At 39.0% G+C, this 20,618-nt stretch overlaps 1 protein-coding gene across 5 annotated transcripts in view; it reads right to left on the bottom strand.

The window, feature by feature from the left end:
* RASGEF1B (RasGEF domain family member 1B) overlaps positions 1-20,618 on the bottom strand; it is a 580,386-nt gene that overhangs the window by 159,479 nt on the left and 400,289 nt on the right. For all 5 annotated transcript variants that reach the window (XM_058722120.1, XM_058722118.1, XM_058722117.1 and 2 more), the window contains one exon: positions 654-740. In XM_058722120.1, coding sequence (XP_058578103.1) covers positions 654-719 — 66 coding nt within the window. In that variant the 5' untranslated portion in view covers positions 720-740. The remainder of the gene's footprint in view (positions 1-653; positions 741-20,618) is intronic.

Raw genomic sequence — 20,618 nt, 5'->3', positions numbered from 1 at the left:
ATGTTTATCTTCTCACAATTTACCATTCTGAGAAGCCCAACCTCTCCCCACCACCCCCCGCCCCCGACCTTCTCCTTTCTCCTGCACTTCTCCACATTTTATTGCTTTTTGTTAAAATAGTATAAGCCCGGAATATGTAACTGCTTCTTTGGCCCCTCACTTCTTTTCTATGAAGGGCTCCTTATTTGTAGTAATAAACATTTTCTCTTGTTTATCTGTCTCTTTTTTTCCAGTTTGATTTGCATAACCCCAGGTACTAAGCCTAAGGGAGTAGAGAAAAAAAATTGTTTTTTTTTTCCCCTCTCCCCTACAATGTAAATTACTAAAAGCACCCTCTTTCCTTCTAACAAGTTCTGATAGACCAGGGAAGGTAAGTTAAAGAGATCAGAGCAGGACATTGAAAGGGAGGACATCAGCAGGATGGGAGTGGGGGTAGAAGCTGAACACAGGCACCTCAGATTAACATCTCTCAGTTTAACATTTTGCTAAGGGCAAGGGTACACTAGGGCCAACCAGACCAGTCAAAATTTGGATTTTATCAACCACTTTTATGAGCTCAGTTTGATTATTTCACCCAAATAGCTCAAGACAAAAGGCATAACAGCCAACACACTCAGATCATACTGTTGAGTAAGAAATGGATTCATTCTTACTTTGCCAATTGGCTTCTCAGTCAGAGGGCTCGTAAAGCAGACTGGAGTTATGCCGCTGCTGTACATCGAAAGCTTCCATTGCTGTTCCTGCAAGAAATGAAACACATGAAGAGAGAAAGAGAGAGAGAGAGAGACAGAGAGATTTCAGACTTGGCTGGCTTTTCTGCTGCACAGAACCATTTTCCAGTTGCTCACAATAGTGCCTCAAGCACATAAACCTAAGGGTTGTCACTTGAAGTACCTAAGTCAGCAGTTTTGCACGGGCATCTTCAATATGCAGTCTGTGCAAACTCAGTTAACCTTGTACAAGGACGTATTACAAAACCGTTTAAGACATTTTGAAGGAATTCATGCACACATATTGACTTAGATGCAAAATACTTCAGCCTAATCTGTTAAGGTATCTTCCTAGAACATAAATCAGACTATGTGAGTCTTTTTAAAACAAAAATAGCTTTACTAATAGCTCATTGCACAAAAACACTGGCCACAAGTCAATGTCAGTCTTCAAATCTTTAATTCTATGTGGGATACTATCCAAAGTTCTCTAGCTGCTTTTCAGAATACTCCAAATAGTGACTTTTGTGGCAGGGTTGGGGGGGGGGTTGTTTTTTGTTGTTGTTTTCCTTTTTCTTTTTGTTTTGTTTTTACTTTTTCTGCCTCAGTTCTAATTCTGTCCCACAATTTAACCTAAAACTCAAGCCACATTACTCAATGTGTTTCCTTCCATTCTATGCCTTTGTTAATGTTGTTCCCGGTTCCTAAAATATCCTTTCCTTAGTATCTGCCTATGACTTCCTACCTGTCCTATTAAGCCCAGCTCAGATTCCCTAAGAAACATTTTGCTATTTTTCTCTACTTCTTTTCTTTATTTTTAAATTTTAACTCCAGTATAGTTAACATAATGTTCTATTAGTTCAGGTGTGCAATATAGTGATTCAACAATTTTATACATTACTCACTGCTCATCACAATAAGTGTACTCTTAATCCCTTTCACTTGTTTCACCCATCCCCCAACTCACCCCCCATCTGATAACCATCAGTGTTCTCTAGAGTTAAGAGTCTGTTCTTTGGTTGTCTCTTTTTTTCCTTGTTCATTTGTTTTAATTCTTAAATTCCACATATTAGTTAAATCATATGGTATTTGTCTTTCTCACTTATTTCACTTAGCATTATACCTTCTAGATCCATCCATGCCACTGTATATGGTAAGATTGCATTCTTCTTTATGGCTGAGTAATATTCCATTATGTACGTCTTTGTGTGTGTGTGTGTATGTATGTATATACACAACTTTATTCATCTATTGATGGATACGTGGGTTACTCTCATACCCTGGCTATTGTAAATAATGCTGCAATAAACATAGAGGCACATATAACTTTTCAAGTTAGTGTTTTCATTTTCTTTGGGTTACTATCCAGTAGTACAATTACTGTATCATATGGTAACTCTATTTTTTATTTTTTGAGGAACTTCAGTACTGTTTTTCAGTATGGCTGTACTGGTTTGCATTCCCCTGCAACAGTGCATGAGGTTTCCTTTTTCTCCACATCTTCACCCACACTTGCTGTTTCTTGTGTTTTGATTTTAGCCATAGTGACAGGTGTGAGGTGACAGCTCATTGTGCTTTTGATTTGCATTTCCCGGATGATGACTGATGATGAGCATCTTTTCATGAGTCTGTTGGCCATCTGGATGTCTCCTTTGAAAAAGTGTGTATTCGTGTCTTCTGCCCATTCTTTAATCAGATTATTTGGGGGTTTTTTTGCTGTTGAGTTTTATAAGTTCTTTACATATTTTGGATACTAAACAGATATGTCATTTGCAAATATCTTCTCCCATGCAGTAGGTTGTCTTTTAATTTTGTTGATGATTTCCTTTGCTGTGCAGCTTTTTATTTTGATGTAGTCCCAAAAGTTTATTTTTCTTTTGTTTCCCTTGCCATAGGAGACATATCCAGAAAAAGTTGCTATGGCCAATGTCAAAGCAGTGACTGTCTGTGCTCTCTCCTAGGATTGTTACGGTTTCAGGTCTCACACTTAGGTGTAATCCATTTTGAGTATACTCTTGCATGCAGTATAAGAAAGTGGTGCAGTTTCGTTCTTTTGCATGGAGCTGTCCAATTTTCCCAACACCACTTGTTGAAGAGACTGTCTTTTTCCCATTTCATGCTCTTGCCTCCTCTGTCAAAGATTAATTGACCATATAATCATAGGTTTATTTCTGGGCTCTCTATTTTGTTCTATTCATCTATTCATCATTTTTGTGCCGGTAGCATACTGTTTTGATGACTACAGCTTTGTAATATAACTTAAGTCCAGAATTGAGATGCCTCTAGCTTTTTCTTTTTCAAGATTGCTTTGGTTATTCAGGATCTCTTGTGAATCCATACAAATTTAGGATTATTTGTTCTAGTTCTGTGAAAAATGCTGTTGGTATTTTGATAGAGATTACATTAAATCTGTAGATTGTATTTTCCTCTACTTCTGACTAGAGTCAGAGTAAATCTCTCCCTACCACAAAGTCCATGTACTATTATTAGAGTACTTGTCACTTTCTTCTGGGAATGTGAGCTACCGAGGACAAGAACTCGTGTCTTAATTATCTTTGAATCCTTCACAGTGTAGCACTGGTCTTATACATTGCTGTGCTCTAAACATTTGTGTCCCTGCAAAAATCTGTATGTTGAAATCCTAATCTCTAAGGTGATGGTGTTAGGTGATGGGGCCTTTGGGAACTGACTGGATCGTGAAAGCAGAATCCTCATAAATGGGATTAAGGTCTGATTAATTAATTAAAAGAGACACAAGAGAGCTTCCTTGTTGTGTGAAGATACAATGAGAAGTCTATAACCTAGAAAGGGGCCCTCAGCCAACAGTGCTGGAGCCCTGACCTCAGGCTGTAGCCTCTAGAACTGTGAGACAGAAGTTTCTGTTGTTTATAAGACACCAAGTCTATGGCATTTTGTCATAGCTGCAGGAACTAAGATATACTGTAGGTGCTTTCTGTTAGAGCAATCTTTCTTTTTGCCAGCTGAATCTTTTTCTCTATGTAGTCACTAATTTCCAAAGACCCTCCAGATCCGGCTCTCTCCAGCTCCCAGTTCTTATGCCCATAACACACATTTTTCACTCTCTTTGCAGTCTTTTTAGAGGAGACACCAAGAGGATTGTTACTGAAGAAAAACACTTAACTGTAGGCACCAATAACCCCATAAAATAAAAATGACCTTTAAAAATTAATTAACAAGTATTGATCCATCCCTACCTCCTGCTGTCCATTAATTGGCCATGTTTCTTGAGTGAAAAGAAGATTTTTCAGTGGTCTTAGCAAAGAATAGAGTTTGGCCCTCTGGAATCTCTACCCCTGCTGTTACTAATTATCTTACCCTGGGCAAATTACTTGTTCCAGGGTGGCCCTGCCTGTGAATGTGGTTTGCATTATCAACACACATCATGCAGGATATTTTGAGACTAATTGTGGAGATGTCTGTGACCTGGAAAGGTGAGGCATAATTTCTGGGGAAGAAGCCCTATAGTTTACCCTTAGGAGAAGTCATTCAAACATCTGCCTTCTTCCCCGGGTCTGAAAACAGGGGTTATGGTTGGATTCCAAGGGAGGTGAGGATTTCTGTCCATTAGGAGTTAAGTGGAGACTAGCAACTCACTTCACAGGTCATATTCCAGCCATCAAAGTTTAATTACTATCAAACCCTGTTGGCTCAGGTCCTAACCATATTAGTGAAGCCATGATGAAAGTTCCAAGGGCTCCCATTACCAAACCCCACCTTCCAGAGATAAAAAGACACTGCATGGCACCAGGGAAAAGGTCAAAACATATCTACTTGAGATTACAACTTTTTTTTTTTAATGAAAATGTTGATGATCAGGACATATGATTCTGTTTTAAGGAAGTCAATATGCAGACACAGTAGATGAATCTGAAGAACTCTGCCCTTCACTCTGAGGCTGGTCCAGTTGCTATGGCAACATACAACTAGTTTTCTTAGGTTGTTTTGCAGCCTGATTTTCTTTAGACTAAAGATTCCCTTGATATGTTTGCACTGCGTATAGTTAAAACTAAAAAACCCAGTAGTTGCAAAACATAGATTTCTTACCTAGAAATTACTGGTTTGGTGGGGAAATATGTGATGATTTTCGGCCATACCTACAAGGGAATTTCTGAAATCATGGGTTCACATGCAACACAAAGTAGCGATGGGCATACAGTTATTATTAGCCAGTGTCTCCCTTTTTCTGTATCTTTTCCTCATTTCAGGATTTCCACATAAGGTTTTGCTGTTGTTGTTCGGGGGGTTGAGCGGCTGGGTGGCTGGTGCTAACTGCTGCTCCGCATTGAACTCCCCATTTGCTAAATGTGGGGGACGGGGGTGCTGAGAATGGACTTGGACCAAGTGGAATTACAGAGAATTAGAGAAAAGTTGTTGAAGCCTCAGGCAGCTCCCTGCAAAAAGAGAGCAATTACTGCCCTCATCTTCTTTTCGTAATAACTTCAGAGCACCCCTGAGAAGCTACAGAACTGCTCAGAGATCCCCACAGGAAAGGTACCTGGTGTTTTTGTTCTATGACTGAATTCCTAAAGGGAGAGGGAAGAAGTGGTTAAGGACTTGAGCTGTAATTACAACCTTCAGTGTTTATCCTGGTGCCTGAAAGGTAAGAGCAATCCCTGGTGCTAAAGGACAGAAATAATCCAGGATTTTAAAGGACATAAGGATCACCTGTTAGGCTCAGCTAGTTGATTGAACAGTGGGATCAGTCCAGATGGCATCTACTTAAGGGTGCATCGCTGGGCAGCTCAAATGAATCTAATAACCCTGAAGGAAAGAATGAGTCCTCCCTCAGCAATCTGATGGACATTGTTGTCCATCAGCTCCCCACCCCTCCTCCCCAACACCTAGGGGCTAGGAACAATGTGTTCTGTTTTGAGATGGAACCAGAACCTAATTTAAAGATTGCCATGCCTCCATCTAGCCTTGCCTTGTCACATTATTTATCTGGAGTAAATATGATTGGGAGTGCTTTTAAAGAACTGCCAACGCAGCACTTGAGTTGCTCCTCACAAAAGTCATCAGCTGTTTCTGGGACCTAGGATGTTGAGGGAACTGGGACATTGCAAACATTCAGTGGGAACCCAGGAAGGAGAAAGTTCCGGAAAAAGGACATGCTATAGGTCGTCAGCGTTGCTCTGGCCCCTGTTTTCTCTGGCCGCCTGACCTGATGGTTGAGGCCAACCAACAGGGAATTGGGTTCACCCCGCCCATCCCCGCTGAAGTTGCTTCCTTGCAAGGGTCAAGTGCACAGATGCAGAGGTGAGGTGGCCTTGGGAAGGGAGGAGAACTGGGTGGAGGGCCATTAAATGTTGACTCACTTAGGCTTACCCAGACTTCCTCCCTTTTTCCACATTCTAAAACAATTTTGGTGAACTTAAGTAAACTGTGCATACTCTAAGTTTTCCTACTTCCTTTTGGGTTATTATCACAGACCTAGACCAGCTCCAGTATATGAAACTCCTCTCCCTCTAAAACTTGCAGGCATAGAGAGTCACAGGGGCAAATGTACCCACAAATAGTCCAGTTTCTATATTTTCTGGGCAGAATTCTGGTAGAGGCGCCCTGCTTAGGCATTCTTCAGCACCTCCCTCAGTACTCATTTCCCTTAAATGCTCAGCTAAATTTTTGCATGTAAATTTCCATTTCTTGGCTGTTTCACATGCTGGTTTTTAAAATGTCTCCTGTGCTTCTGCCTTCCTTTGCTATGTTTTATGCATCTTCAGTAGCACCTGTACCTACCACAAGGCTACCATTACAAAGAACATTAAAACAAGTGCTTTCGAAACACTCAACAACATTAATGGGACTCCTGAAAGAAAGAGGCACATTCCCTTCACTGCCTGCTTGTGTCTATGAGTTTCCTGCCAGCCTTTATCCAAATGCACGTATAATTAGCTACGACACCACTTTGCATCACACTCTTTTACATTTTCCACCTAACATCACATTACATGTTTTCTGTGTTATTACACAGTCTTTGGACTTAATATTTAGTGACTACATAATATTCCATCAACAAAATAGAACATAATGTATTTGGTATCTTGGTAGATATTTTTATTATTTCCATTTTCCCTCTAACTGTTTTTGAAATTTAAAAAACAGTTGTATTGAAACAATTCATGTCACATATAATTCACCCATATAAAGCACACGATGAAGGGGCGCCTGGGTGGCTCAGTCGGTTGAGCATCCGACTCTTGATTTCAGTTCAGGTCAGGAGCCCAGGGTCGTGGAATTGAGCCCCATTTCAGGCTCTGTGCTGAGTGTAGAGCCTGCTTAAGATTTTCTCTCTCTGTGTCTCTGTCTCTGTCTCTCTCTCTCTCTCCCCTCCCCCTCTCCTCTGCTTTTGCTCACTCTCTCTCTAAAATAAAATTAAAAATTAAAAAAAAATAGTAAGTGAACAATTCAACATTTTTTAGTTTACTCACAGTATTGTACAGCCATCACCACAATGTGATTTTAAAATATTTTTGTCCCCTGTCAGAAGAAACCCATTATCTACTAGCAGTCATTCAGCATCTCTCCAGCGGCTCTCCTCCCTGTCTCAGGCTCCAGGCAACCACTAGTCTACTTTCTGTCTATATTTTTGCCTATTCTGTACATTTTATATAAGTGGAATCATATAATATGTGGTCTTTCATTTAGCATATTTTCAAAGTTCATCCTACTGTTGTAGCATGTATCACTAATTCATCCTTTTTCATTGTGAAAAATATTCCACTGAATGGATATACCACGTTTTATTTATCTACTCATCCATTTGAGTTGTTCCCACTTTGTGGATATTAATAAGGCATCCATGAATATTCATGTCCAATGGATGGGATGTATGTTTTCATTTCTCTTGACTATACACATAGGGGTGGGAATACTAGGTCATAATTTAGCTGTATGTTCCACCTTCTGAGGAACAACCAAACTATTTTTTCCTATAATTAACACGCAAGTATACTCTTTTTTTCTTTTGAATCATTTCTTCAGAACATATTTCAAGGAGTAGGGCTCCTGTGCCAAAGATATGGACCTTTTTTATGGCTTTTATTCTATACCATCCAATTATTGTTTTTCAAAAGGATTAAACTGGTTGACACAGCTAAAATTCACATTTGTCATATATGTACACATGTACATATACACACAACTCTTTTTTTATATATAGCAAACTTATGAGAAAGATGTCACAATTAACTACATATTTATAGATGAAGACACTAAAGCCCACGGGGGTTAGTAACTCAGTGTCAGATGACCAACCAAAGCAGTACAACGCCCCTTTTATGGGCTTCATTACTTCAAGTGTCTGTACCCAGTATGTCCCTGGTTTCAATGAGTAATTGCTGACTATGTCTCTATACTGTAATTTCTTCAGATTGTGTCACAGTGAAACAATAAGCATGGAGTCAGAGGCACGAGCTCAAATTCTAGCCCCATAACTCGCTAGCTTTGAGATCTTGAGTAAGAGCTGCCGAATCACGATAAGCCTCAGTTTCCCCAAATATAAAACAAGATGATACCTACACCATAGGCTCGCCTAGAGGATTTAAATTAGAATTTGGCTCACCCAAACAAAAAAAATGCATAAAAAATGTTAATATTATTCTTTCATGTGAGTAACAAATGTTCTATTTTATTCTTCCTTGATGCCCTCTTCAGAGTGAAATATCACATACCTACGAATCTCTATTATGACTTAATAGATTTCCTCCCCTTTGTCAGTCAGTAAATTATCCTCTGAGTACTATAACTTAGCTCTGCGCTTAGTTTATAAGAATTTTTGTATAGAAATGTTAATAACTAATACAAAGGCTTATAAAGTTTTCAATAAAAATTTTAACAATTATAGATTATAATAATTGTAAAAGCTACAGATACAATAGGAAAGCTACAGAAGTTTATTAAATAACTTCATATAGATAAATTTATTTTTTATCTTTAAAAAATATTCAAAAGTTGGGGTGCCTGGGTGGCTCAGTCAGTTTAATGTTTGATTCTTGATTTCAGCTCCAATCATGATCTCATGGCCGTGAGATTGAGCCTTTTCATTGGGCTCTGCACTGAGTTTGGAGCCTGCTTGAGATTCTCTCTCTCTCTCTCTCTCTCTCTCTCTCTCACTCCCCCTCCCTCCCTCCCTCTACCCCTCTCCACTGTTCATGCTGTCTCTTTCTAAAATAAATTAAAAAATAAAAAATATTCAAAAGTTTACATTGTAAATCATAATTATAAATTTATTTAAAATAATTTATTTAAAATAAATATATTTTAAACATATTAAACATTTAAATATATTTAAAATAAACTATTTTAAATATATTTAAATAGTTTATTTAAAATAAATATAAATTTATTTAAAATTAAATAAAATATAATTTAATTTAATATAAAATTAAAATAATTTTTTTAAAAGTAATCAATTATGAGTTAATAAAATAAGCATAGGCTCATAAAAGTAAATGCTTATAAAACAAATATATGTCTAGCTCTAGGGACCTAGTAAATAAGATAATAATGATATAATGGAAAGGGCCCTGGCCTCCTATTGTGAAGATTTGAATTTGAGAACAGCTGTGACACTTACTTGATGTGTGACCTGTCTGGGATTTTATTACTTCAGCAATAAAAAGTATAGCATATAATTTGTATTTTCTTAAAAGACGATCAAAATAAAGCAAGATATTTGAAAACAATCAGCACCACCAAAGAATTATACATCTCTTTGGAATGTCAAAACCAAGACGTGATAGTTACACCACACAATGGTCTATTCACTTGTATGATATGAACCCTAAATTCTCTAGCAGTTCAGAAAAGATAGGAAGGAAAATGAAAATGAGAGGTCATCTATGTCAACATGAGAAAACATCACATAGAAAAAACTGATCTCCCAGTTCCCATATGTCACTTCATATGTCATATGTTCCCATATGGTCAATTTCATACCCAAAATGATCCCAAATGTTTGCGCCCTGCGAGATCCAAATCTAAGGTGATCACAATGGAGCTTTCAACAGGAGGGAGGGAGGAAGCCAGGGATGCTGTAACCTGCATCTTTGCAGATGAGGGCTGCTTAGAGACTGGCAGTCAATTTGGGGAAAGCTATCAATGGGTAAGAGGCATCTTCTGGGCTAAATTGTGTTCTCCCAAAATTCATATGTTGAAATCCTAACTCCCAGTACTTCACAATGTGATTGTGTTTGGAGTTAGGGTCTTTAAAGGGGTGATTTAATATTTAAAATATGTCCTTAGGGTCCTAATCCAAATGACTCTGGTCCTTATAAGAAGGGATTTATACATACACATATATAGAAGGAAGATCGCGTGAAGTCACAGGGAAAAGGCGGCCATCTACAAGCCAAGGACAAAAGTCTCAGAAGAAACCAACTCTTCTGACACCTTGAACTCAAACTTCTACCCTCCAGAACTATGAGAAAATAAATTGTTTAAGCCACCTAGTCTGTGATACTCGGTTATGGCAGCTGTGAATAATTAACACAAGCCATCTTAGCAAGAAAGATAGTATCAGGGGAAGAGCTTTTAGGGCAGAAACCTTTTGGGGACTTTTAGGTAGTCAGTGTAGGAAAGGTTCCCAAATGAATTGGAGAAAGGGTGCTTCAGCGACAGGTGATAAAGCAGATACAGAGTTTGAATGGGTGATGTTCTGTACATCAGTACTGAGCAGGCCCTGAGGATACTCAGGCAAATTAGAGGCTGTCTGGGGCACCCGGGTGGCTTGGTCGGTTAAGCGTCCGACTTCAGCTCAGGTCATGATCTCACGGTCCATGAGTTCGAGCCCTGCGTTGGGCTCTGTGCTGACAGCTCAGAGCCTGGAGCCTATTTCAGACTCTGTGTCTCCCTCTCTCTCTGCTCCTCCCCTGTTCATGCTCTGTCTCTCTCTGTCTCAAAAATTAATAAACATTAAAAAAAATTAAAAAAAAAAACAAATTAGAGGCTGTCTTACCCTCAAGGAGCTCACCCAAGTCCAGGGGGCAAGAGAGGATCCAAAAGGAGCAGTGCATATTAAGGATTGAGGAGGAAGAGCAACCAGCCCAGCCAGGAGGGCAGTTCCTGTGACCTGGAGGCTTCTAAGAGGAGCTGGTGCAGGAGTGGAGCACAAGAGATCAAAGCAAAGTTAGGAAGACAAAGAAGTGGTGTGGGGCACAGAGGGGCTGGAGGGGGCTGGGGATTTGAAACATGGTTTACAGTGTTTCAGGAAGAGGAAATATCATGAGGGCAAGAGGTATGGAGTAAAAAGAAATGTTGACTTTTTATGTGAGCCACAAATAATTTGAAGCTGTTAGATCTTACAGGGTAAGGCAGAGGTGGTGAGAGATGGCACAGGAAAGGTAGGCGGGAAGCCCAGGATTCTTTCATAACAATGTTTGAATGGATTCCTTGGCTGGCAGACAGGAGCGTGAATGTGAGAGGGGAAAAGACTGTAACTACTCAAGCTGCCGTTGGAACAAATCCGGAAAGATGGGCTAATGCCTGAAAATCTGGACTAGCCAAGTCACAGCAGGGCCACACAAATGGAGAGACTTAAGAAAGGGGTTGCAGTTAAGATCATGAGAACTTAAACATTGCTTGAAAGTGGAGGTTGAGCTGGCAACAATTACTTGTTCTATTCCAGGGTTCTAGGGAGTAAGGAAGTAGAGGCAAGGAATACAGACTCTTGCTAGGGTTCCAAGAAGAGGGGAGGACGTGGTAAGGGTGCAGGTCAGGCATGTGGGGGGACCGTGGGTTTGCATCAGGGTGCGCCTTGGGCACCAAAAGGTGCAGAGAGCACTCGCTACTTTGGCGTTCTGATTTTTCAAATGTATCATTATGTGATGGCAATTTTGTACTACATTTTGGCTCCAACCTGTCTTCCTGTCTCAACTTGAACTTTCTTGGGCAGCCAAAATTGTCTTCTCTCTCCCATGCAAACACTTGGCTTAGTCATTCCCCAGTTCTTTCTCACACCTTTGCCTCCCCTTCTCACAGACACTGGCTCTACGATCTACTAGTTGTGGAAACCCAGGCAAGTTGCTTCACCTTTCCAAACTTTATACTTCCTCCCACAGGAAATGAAGATAATGATAGTGCCCACTGCAACAAGTTCATTGTGTGGATTAAATGACAACAACAACAACAACAACAACAACAACAACAACAAACACAGGGTTTCAAGGAGGCACAAGGAAAGATGCTCTAATCCAGTCCTGATGGTGGAGACGGGTGAGGTTCAAGAAATCTTCACACGAGTGGTAAACTCACTTCTACCTACTTTCACTCATGAACAACTCTTCCTTGGACTTCTGGAGGATTCTCCACTGTTCCTCTCCTCAGATCTGCTCTCCACACTATACCTGAGAGACTGAGAAGTCTTTTTAAGAATAAATGGAATTATGACCCTCCTGCTCTACTTTCCCCTTAAATCTAACACTCCAGAGGTTTCCTCCTGCTCTCAGATAAAAACTAAAATTTATCTTGGCCTACAAGACCCTCCCTGGTCAAACCTCTTTCTACCTCACCTGACTCATATTGCACCATTTTCTTCCCTTTGGTGTTTTGAGTGACAGGTTCTCTTCTGCCGTAGGACCTTGGCTTATGCTCTTCTCTCCTCTGGAAAAACTTTCCCCCCATGCCTGCATCCCACTCAGCCTCCTCACTTCACTTTCCAAGTCACTCCAATTCTCCCTTCAGTGTCAGCTCAGCTGTCATTTCCACGGGTTCTATTTCCCTCCTTCTGTGTTCTCATCCCACACAGCATTTCTCCTCGGCAGCTCTTATCAGAGCTGTTCTTGATTTGGGCACTTTTTGTACCTGTATTTGTAGGACTTTTAATAAGAAAGCACATATTATTTGGGTTCTAGGTAGTGTTTTCACCATAAGCATATTTGCTGTAGATTCCTTACCGTAAATATTTTCACCACATAACTCATTTGCCACAAGGCAATTTTGCCCTAAGAGATAAAAAGATAACTGGTTGAAGGTTAGTTTGATTTCTCCATGGACACAGTAAACCCTTTTGCATATTATATAAATCTTAGCCTTGGGGTGCCTGGGTGGCTCAGTTGGTTGAGGATTCGACTCTTGATTTTGGCTCAGGTCATGATCCCAGAGTCATAGGATCAAGTCCCATGTCAGGCTCTGTGCTGAGCATGGACCCTACTTAAGATTCTCTCCCTCTCTCCCTCTGCCCCTCTCCCCTGTTCACATGTATGATCTCTCTCTCTCTCTCTCTCTAAGATAAATAGATAAAAAAATATTTTTCATTAAAAAAAAATCTTAGCCCTGATAATGGTTATATAGTGGTGCAGAATTTTGAACCCACATTTCTGATAGAACTTAGGAATGTCTACCAGTAGACATGTGACAATATGCCAAGAACACATAACAGTGTAGATGGGTTTTACAACACAATACAAAGCTTAGTTACAAATATACATTCCAGTGTTTGGAAACTGATACCTCTCTTAATGAATGAAGAAATTTCAGTGAAAAAAGAAAAAGCAAGATGCTAAAGGAGACAAAGGAATAAATAAGCAAAAAAAAACCCACAAATGATAAAACTATGACCAAAAGACTTTGAAGGTAAGCATTTAGGTACAATCTGCAAAATAAAATCAGTTATTTGTGTAATATTGCCATAAAACTATATACATTTTACATGTATTCAAATATTTCATATTTTACAATAAAATCTTTTCAATTTTATTACTCATTTTTCATGTTTCATTATGTTCTTTTGAATGAAGGTCCTTTTCATTTTTCATGATTTTATCTTTTATACCAAAATTATCTTATGGCCAATTAGTTATGCAGTGAAAATGCCTGTGATGAATATGCTTGTGGGAAGGTGCTTATAGCAAAAATACTGAATATGTATTATTTGTCTCCATTCCCCATAATTCTTAAGTTCCCCCCGGGTCAGGGTTTCTCTATTCTTATCCATCACTGTGTCTCCAAACTCTAACACAGCACCTGACATACCATAGGCGCTTAACAAATACACATTGGGTAAATAAATGAATAGGTAAATGAACGAATGGCTGAATTCCTAAGACGCTTCTTAAACAAGAGAACAGGCAAAGAAAACAGGGTAGAGTTTTCTAGGCAGTAGGTTAACACACATATAGGAGGGATGAGAGAGCAAAGGTATTTAAATAACTTCAAATTGTCTGAAGGGACACAGGTTATCATGGAAGTTGGAGAGGACGGCAGGGTCAAACGTTTAAGGATGATGATTATCATGAAGATATGAAAGATCCAGCAAAATATTTTAGGCAAGGAGCACCTAGATCGGCCATGTGCTCTACAAAAATCACTGTGGTGTCATGGTGAAGAACATATTAGAGTGTGAGGCTGAAGGCCCAGAGTTCAGGCAGGATCCTGGGAACTAAAATAGGCAGTGACATTTCAGGATATAGAGAAGAAAACTGGATTCAAAAGAATCAGTCTATTGTCCTCATGACAGCTAACTGTTGAACAATATTCAAGGGTTTTTTTTTTAATTTACTTATTTTGAGAGAGAGAGAGCACAAGAGAACAGGGTGAGGGGAGAAGAGAGAGAGAGAGAGAGAGAGAGAGAGAGAGAGAGAGAGAGAGAGAGAATCCCAAGCAGGTTCCATGCTGTCAGCACAGAGCCCCACACGGGGCTCGATCTCAGGAACCACGAGATCATCATCTGAGCCCAAATCAAGAGTCAGATGCCTAACTGACTCAGTCACCCAGGTACCCTGTTTTGTTTTGTTTTGTTTTGTTTTTAATATTACTTGGTTCTTTGCCTGTGCCTAGTAAATGCCCTCACTCCATCTTGTAAATATATCCAGATAATGAGTATTATATTTTTGTGTTCCCAAATGAGAGTGGAGGTGTCTCTAGAGCATGGGTAGGAAATGGGAAAAAGAAGTCATCTATCAAAGGTATAAAAACCTGCTCATTAATTAGGGATATCAATTAACTTTAACCTTTAAACTAACTTAACTTTTAAACTAAGGTGTGCTTTTTGTTCCACAGCAAAGGAACAAAATGTGTACAGGTGATGTGAATAAATCAGCAAGATATAAGTAAATTATGGTAGATATCCTCTGGCTGACATTTTGGCAACAAATCACCTTCACTATAGTTCCACTATAATATTCAGAGCCAGCTCCATGGGTATAGGAGCCAGCTCTACCTATACACAGAACTCAGTGCTCACAAGAACCCTGTGCTTGGCATAATGCTCTGTTGTTGCCATCTTAAAATTCTCAATAATTTTATCATGAAACTTCATTTTGTAAGTGAAATCCGATGGGATGATGGATGGAGGATACACACGTATAGAGGAAATACACACAGTACGTATGACTGCTGCTCCTTGTCATCTTATTTGCATACGGTGTCAGCAATGTCTCATGAGCATAAAATGCCAGTGGAACCACAACAGGTGGCATTTGAGAGAGACTTAGTGCAAGTACAAGGTGTAAGTGCGTTATGTCTACACATGAGTAAACAGAGACACTAAGAGCCCCATCAGACCATGCTTTCCATTTGGACTTGAACTTGCCTATTGAAGGCAATAGTGCTTTAAGAAACATGAACAACCAAGGAACCTAATCATATTCTTTATTCTCCCGTAAGCCAGCCACTTAGGCTAAAAAATGATCATATAGAAAGAAAGGAAAAGATGGGGCAATCCACAATTCTTTTTCCTTATAGTCTTTCTTGATTCCTCCATAAACCAAAAGTAGAAAGTGTTGGTATAGTATGTGTGTGTCAAGAGGTGGAATAAAAACGCTTGAGCTAACTGTGCAGTATGTCCATTGTTCTGGCAAGAATGAAATACATGTGCTTACACAAGCCAGTAAGTATTGTTTAATTTCAGTGGGTCTGCATAAAAGTTAAATGCTCTTATATTTACATTTAAAGTTAGCATTGCAATCTGTATATATAAGTGATAAAATTCATACTAATAATTTGATTTAATATTTCTTTACGTGGAATGACAACAGCAAATAAAAAACACCATGACGAGAGAGAGACTTCAGAAGAAAGGACAACACTATATATGTTAGTACATTTAATGGCATTAGTTTCACCTGTTTTTTGAACCAAGGGTCCTGCATTTGCATTTGGCTGAGGGCCCTGCAGTTAATGAAGCCAGGAACCCTCCTAAAATTCTAAGCACGGCCAGGTACTAAGGTAGCATTGCCATGTACTAAAAGTAGCGGCAAGATAATCACCAATCTTGTTGGTAAGCAGTTAAAAAAGAGCTAACAAAATTCAACTGTATTTTAAAAACTCATTTGTCTATACAAACTGCCACAGTGTGCATGGCATGATAGGTGAAACCTATGCTTTCAGGCAAATTTATCTTGATATGATGTGAGAAGACTACGACAAATTGTACTTGATACATTCCAGCACTTTTCCCAAATCAGGAGCTCACGTAAAATACAAGTGACAAAGGCAGTCAAACTGGATTCTGGAATCACTAAAAATGATCTGTCTGAAAACGTATGAGCTTCATCTGGTCCAGGCACCTCTAAATGCCCTTTAACAACAGGTTCAGGCTAAGTTTTGGATTCTGAAACAATACAGACAAAATTTCTGTTTTCAAAGGTCCAATCAATTGATATTAGTACAAATTTTATGCAATGCAAAAAATAAAAAATGAAAATACCCATGCATCCTTTACACTCCAACACAACTTCTAAGGAAAAAGGAAATAAGCCTTTATTCTCACGCTTTCAAGCTTTTTTCGGTTCCCTAAGCAGATGTATTTTGACTGTACTCATATCTTTCTTACAGTGACTCTTGGATTCATTTTTCAGATCTGGACATGGTAAAGTGAAAGATGTCTTAATCGATCTTCCCTCCTTGAAGCTAAATGATTGTTCAGAGTTAGTCTAACATTTTAAGAAGTGAGCATAGCAATAACATTTCCAAATAACATAGCCCTTAACTAGTCATCCTAAAATTTCCTTATGCTACTAGAAATTAAGTGAGGTCAGATGGCAGTTCACAAATGGAGCCATAACCCATGGACACAGTCTTCCCAGAAAGCAGACAGGCAATGCAATTTCAAGTACAAAGGTGAAGGATGCTCCACCCACTGGTTATCTGCACCTGAGATTTCTTTTGTACAGAAAAGACATTCATTCTGTAATTAATTATTGGCAAAAAGGCCTAGTGTGTAAAATTCCCTGGGAAAGATGGCATGTGGGTTCTAATTCACAATAAGGGGAAAATGACCAAGGGAGAATAAGATCAGGTTTTGATAGGAAATAGAGCAAAGAAGAACAACCAAGAGCTGCATTTGTGGGGGCAGGTACAGTGGGTACCTAACACTGCATCTGTCCCATCACTGGGTTTTTGGGTTCCCTGGTTGAATGTTCTATTCGGCAACGATTTACAATTTTTTAATGTTTATTTTTGAGAGAGAGACAGAGAGAGAGACAGAAAGACAGAGAGCAAATTGGGGGAGGGGCAGAGAGAGAGCAAGACACAGAATCAGAAGCAGGCTCCAGGCTCTGAGCTGTCACCACAGAGCCCGACATGGGGCCTGAATTCATGATCCATGAGATCATGACCTGAGTTGAAGTCAGACCAGGTGTCCCTATTCTACAGTGATTTATAAGTCCAAAGCAGCCCTCTCCATTTTAATAGGGCAAGAAAAAAAAATACCTAAAAATATTTTCCACGTTGCAGAGTCTACACCATGTACTTTATATCATTTTAGATATTTACATGTGATTATGGCTATACTTCTCAGGGAACAGGAACGGCATTTTATGGAAGCAGTTATTGACTAACCAATAGATAAGCTCCTCCTGGCAAAAGAAAAGCCATCTAGGCTAGACTTAAGACCAAGACCAAAGGTAACTCCTACTTGGACATGCTCAGAGATGCATCTGGTATAGGGTTTATAGCACAGCACTATATGCTCATTTTATACTTCAATTGTTAAATCAGCTATTTGGTTTTCTTAGATATTATACATTATCCAAACTGCATTCAACTTGAAGAGCATAGTACTTAGTGTCAGAAGAGCTGAGTTTGAGAATTTTTTCTTTTTGGTTCCTCAAAGTAAAGACACTTCTTACCTGCCCTACCTATCTCATAGTTTTGTAATGAATGGTCACTCTGATCAGACACAACGATAGGGGCATTTTTGGCATTGTCTTCAAATCTCAGAGCGATACTCCACATGAGATAAAGCGTATGAGCATGACTTACAAACTAGAATGTATAGTACCACGCAAATGTTTTTTCTTCCAAACAAAAAAAAAAGAAATCGAATTTACAGTGATGCTTAGTAGATTAGTTAGAGAGGATGCATGCCAATGACATTTTCCTCTGAAATTTTCTTATGAAAGGTAAAAATTTGAAAAGCAGTTATGGTTTAGCACATGGGATCACCTCTGCCCCCTTGTCCCTCGGTGGGTCTGACTTTCCTTTCATCTCTCTGATCAAAGCAGTCTGGGGCTTCCCAGACCTCTCAGGTCAAGGAAGATAGAAGTTTTCTCTCCTTCCTTTGGGACAGATGGTCTCCTGCTCAGCAACCTGGAGGCCAGTCAAGGTTCCATCCAGGTGGAAACTCCTCCTGGTCATGCCTGTGAAGGAAGCCACTATCCTGATTTCTAACCCCACTGGGTTCCCCTGTTCCCCACTGTTCTTGAACTTCACACAAATGAAATTATGCAAAATGTATCTTTTTGGATCTTCATTCTTTTCTTTATCATTATGTTTTTGAGATTCATCATGCTTGTATATGTCTATAATTGGTTTACTTTCATTGCTCTGTAGTATTCCAGTCTATGAACATATAAAAATTTATCCATTTCACTGCTGATGGGCATTTGTACTGTTTCCATTTGGGGCTATCATGCATAATAATGCTATGAACATCCCTACCCATGCCTTTTGGTATAGATATATATATATTTTTTTCTATGTGGTATATAGCTGGGAGTAGAATTACCAGATTGTATTCAATTTTAATAAACTATACTAGTTTCCCAAAGTGATTGTACCAATAGGCATGCTACCAAATTTATATTTCCTCCAGCACTATCTTTTAAGACATTTGTTTTTCTGCCTATAATAGCCAGAGCTTGTTTCTGTTGCTTACAACTAGGAACTTCATAACACATGTGAAAAACCTGGAGAGGAGTATTACAGGTTGGAAACAGTAAGGAGAAGTGTTTGCACACCCACACAGACATCCAGATAGATAGGAAAGAGAGGGAGGGAGGGAGAGAGAGAGAGAGAGAGAGAGAGAGAGAGAGAAAGAGAGAGAGAGAGAGAGATAACCAGAAATAATCTCAGTTAATTGCTCTACCTGACAGTTGTATGCAGGTAGTATGTTAAGTAAAACCCTATGAAGTAAATATGATTAATATTTATGCATAACAAGAAGCCAACACTTAATACATTGAGATAAATTGGTTAAGATAATCTATATACAATTACAAAGCAGGATTTGAACCCAAGGTTGTCTGGCTCCAAAAGCTATGCTATTCACTGATATACCACGCTAAAAAAAAAAATAAGAAAAGAGTTGATTAATTTATCAGGAACATTTAGAACAGATTCTGTTAACTCTAAATGACATTAGACAGCACCAACTACCTTGCAAGGTTCTTTACATTCCCCAGTATCTGTGTAGAGCATCCTAGGCAAGATGGCCGGTTTGTCATGGAAAGGAAGGGACACTCGATAGAATGGAGAGCATGACTAATGATTTGCAGCTACTGATGGGGCATTCCAACTCTGGTAAATGCCCCATAGCATTTATCTGATAATAATAGTAACTGATATTCATAAAATTTTTTGCACCCTAAAACTTCACCGGTCAGAACACTGCTAGGTCACAAGGAGCAATATGTTTCTTCACCATCTACATTCAGGTCTTTCTTTAAAATTAAACTTTTTTTTTTCAGGAGGGGTACAGAGTAGAGAAGAATATAATTTTGTTTTCTGATACATTTATTTTATTTTATTCTTACAAATAAATACTAAGTTTGAACCAGCTTATCAAAATACTGAACTGACTTAACCAGTAAGAATTTTACAGATTGTAAGACTGATGTGTTTTGGTTGGCTTTTTTGACGGTTGGTTTTGCCTTGTTGCTATCGCTATGTTGTTGGTAGTTTTTTAGTTTTTTGTTGGTAGTTTGATTGGCCTAAAATGTTACTGATGCATGGTTGCTGATAAATGCTTTAAGGACATTTTACTAAAATAAAGGGTATTCCTTCCTTGGGTGGAATTTCCCTCAATTCTCTTTTCAAGTTTCTATTATTCTAAAACTGAGATAACATTAACAGAAAAATTTTAAATTGAATAGATTTGCCAACACTAGCAGCATTTCTGCATATTATGCAGCTGTAGTTATAAAATCAAGTCACATCAAAAGGCAACATTGGAATCCACTTAGAAATCAGTAGTAACAGGAGTGCCTGGGTGGCTAAGTCACTTAAGCATTCGACCTTGGCTTTGGTCAGGATCTCACAGTCTGTGAGTTCAAGCCCCACATCAGGCTCTGTGCTGACAGCTCAGAGCCTGGAGCCTGCTTCAGATTCTGTGTCTCCCTCTCTCTCTGCCCCTCCCCTGCTCACGCTCTGTCTCTTTCTTCCTCAAAAACGTAAATAAACATTTAAAAAAAAGGAAAGAAATCAGCATTAACAACTCCTAAGAAAAAACTTCCATTCAGCCAAATAGAAAAGGGTAGAGTAAGGCAATAAGAAGAGTTAACATATTTTCCCTTGGCTGCTTATTTAATTACATTGTTTCCTGAACCAATTCTATTTTGAACACTTCTCTCTAAAAATTACTATTGAGCCGACAGTTACAGTATCATCTGCTGCCTGCTGCTTATAATTGACAAGTGATTGCTAGATGCAAATTGTATAATTAATCAGCCT

The sequence above is a fragment of the Neofelis nebulosa genome, chromosome 3 (genome assembly GCF_028018385.1).
Source record: "Neofelis nebulosa isolate mNeoNeb1 chromosome 3, mNeoNeb1.pri, whole genome shotgun sequence".
NCBI lineage: Eukaryota > Metazoa > Chordata > Mammalia > Carnivora > Felidae > Neofelis > Neofelis nebulosa.
The sequence above is the reverse complement of the archived record's forward strand: the minus strand, read 5'-3'. Positions and strand labels throughout refer to the sequence as shown.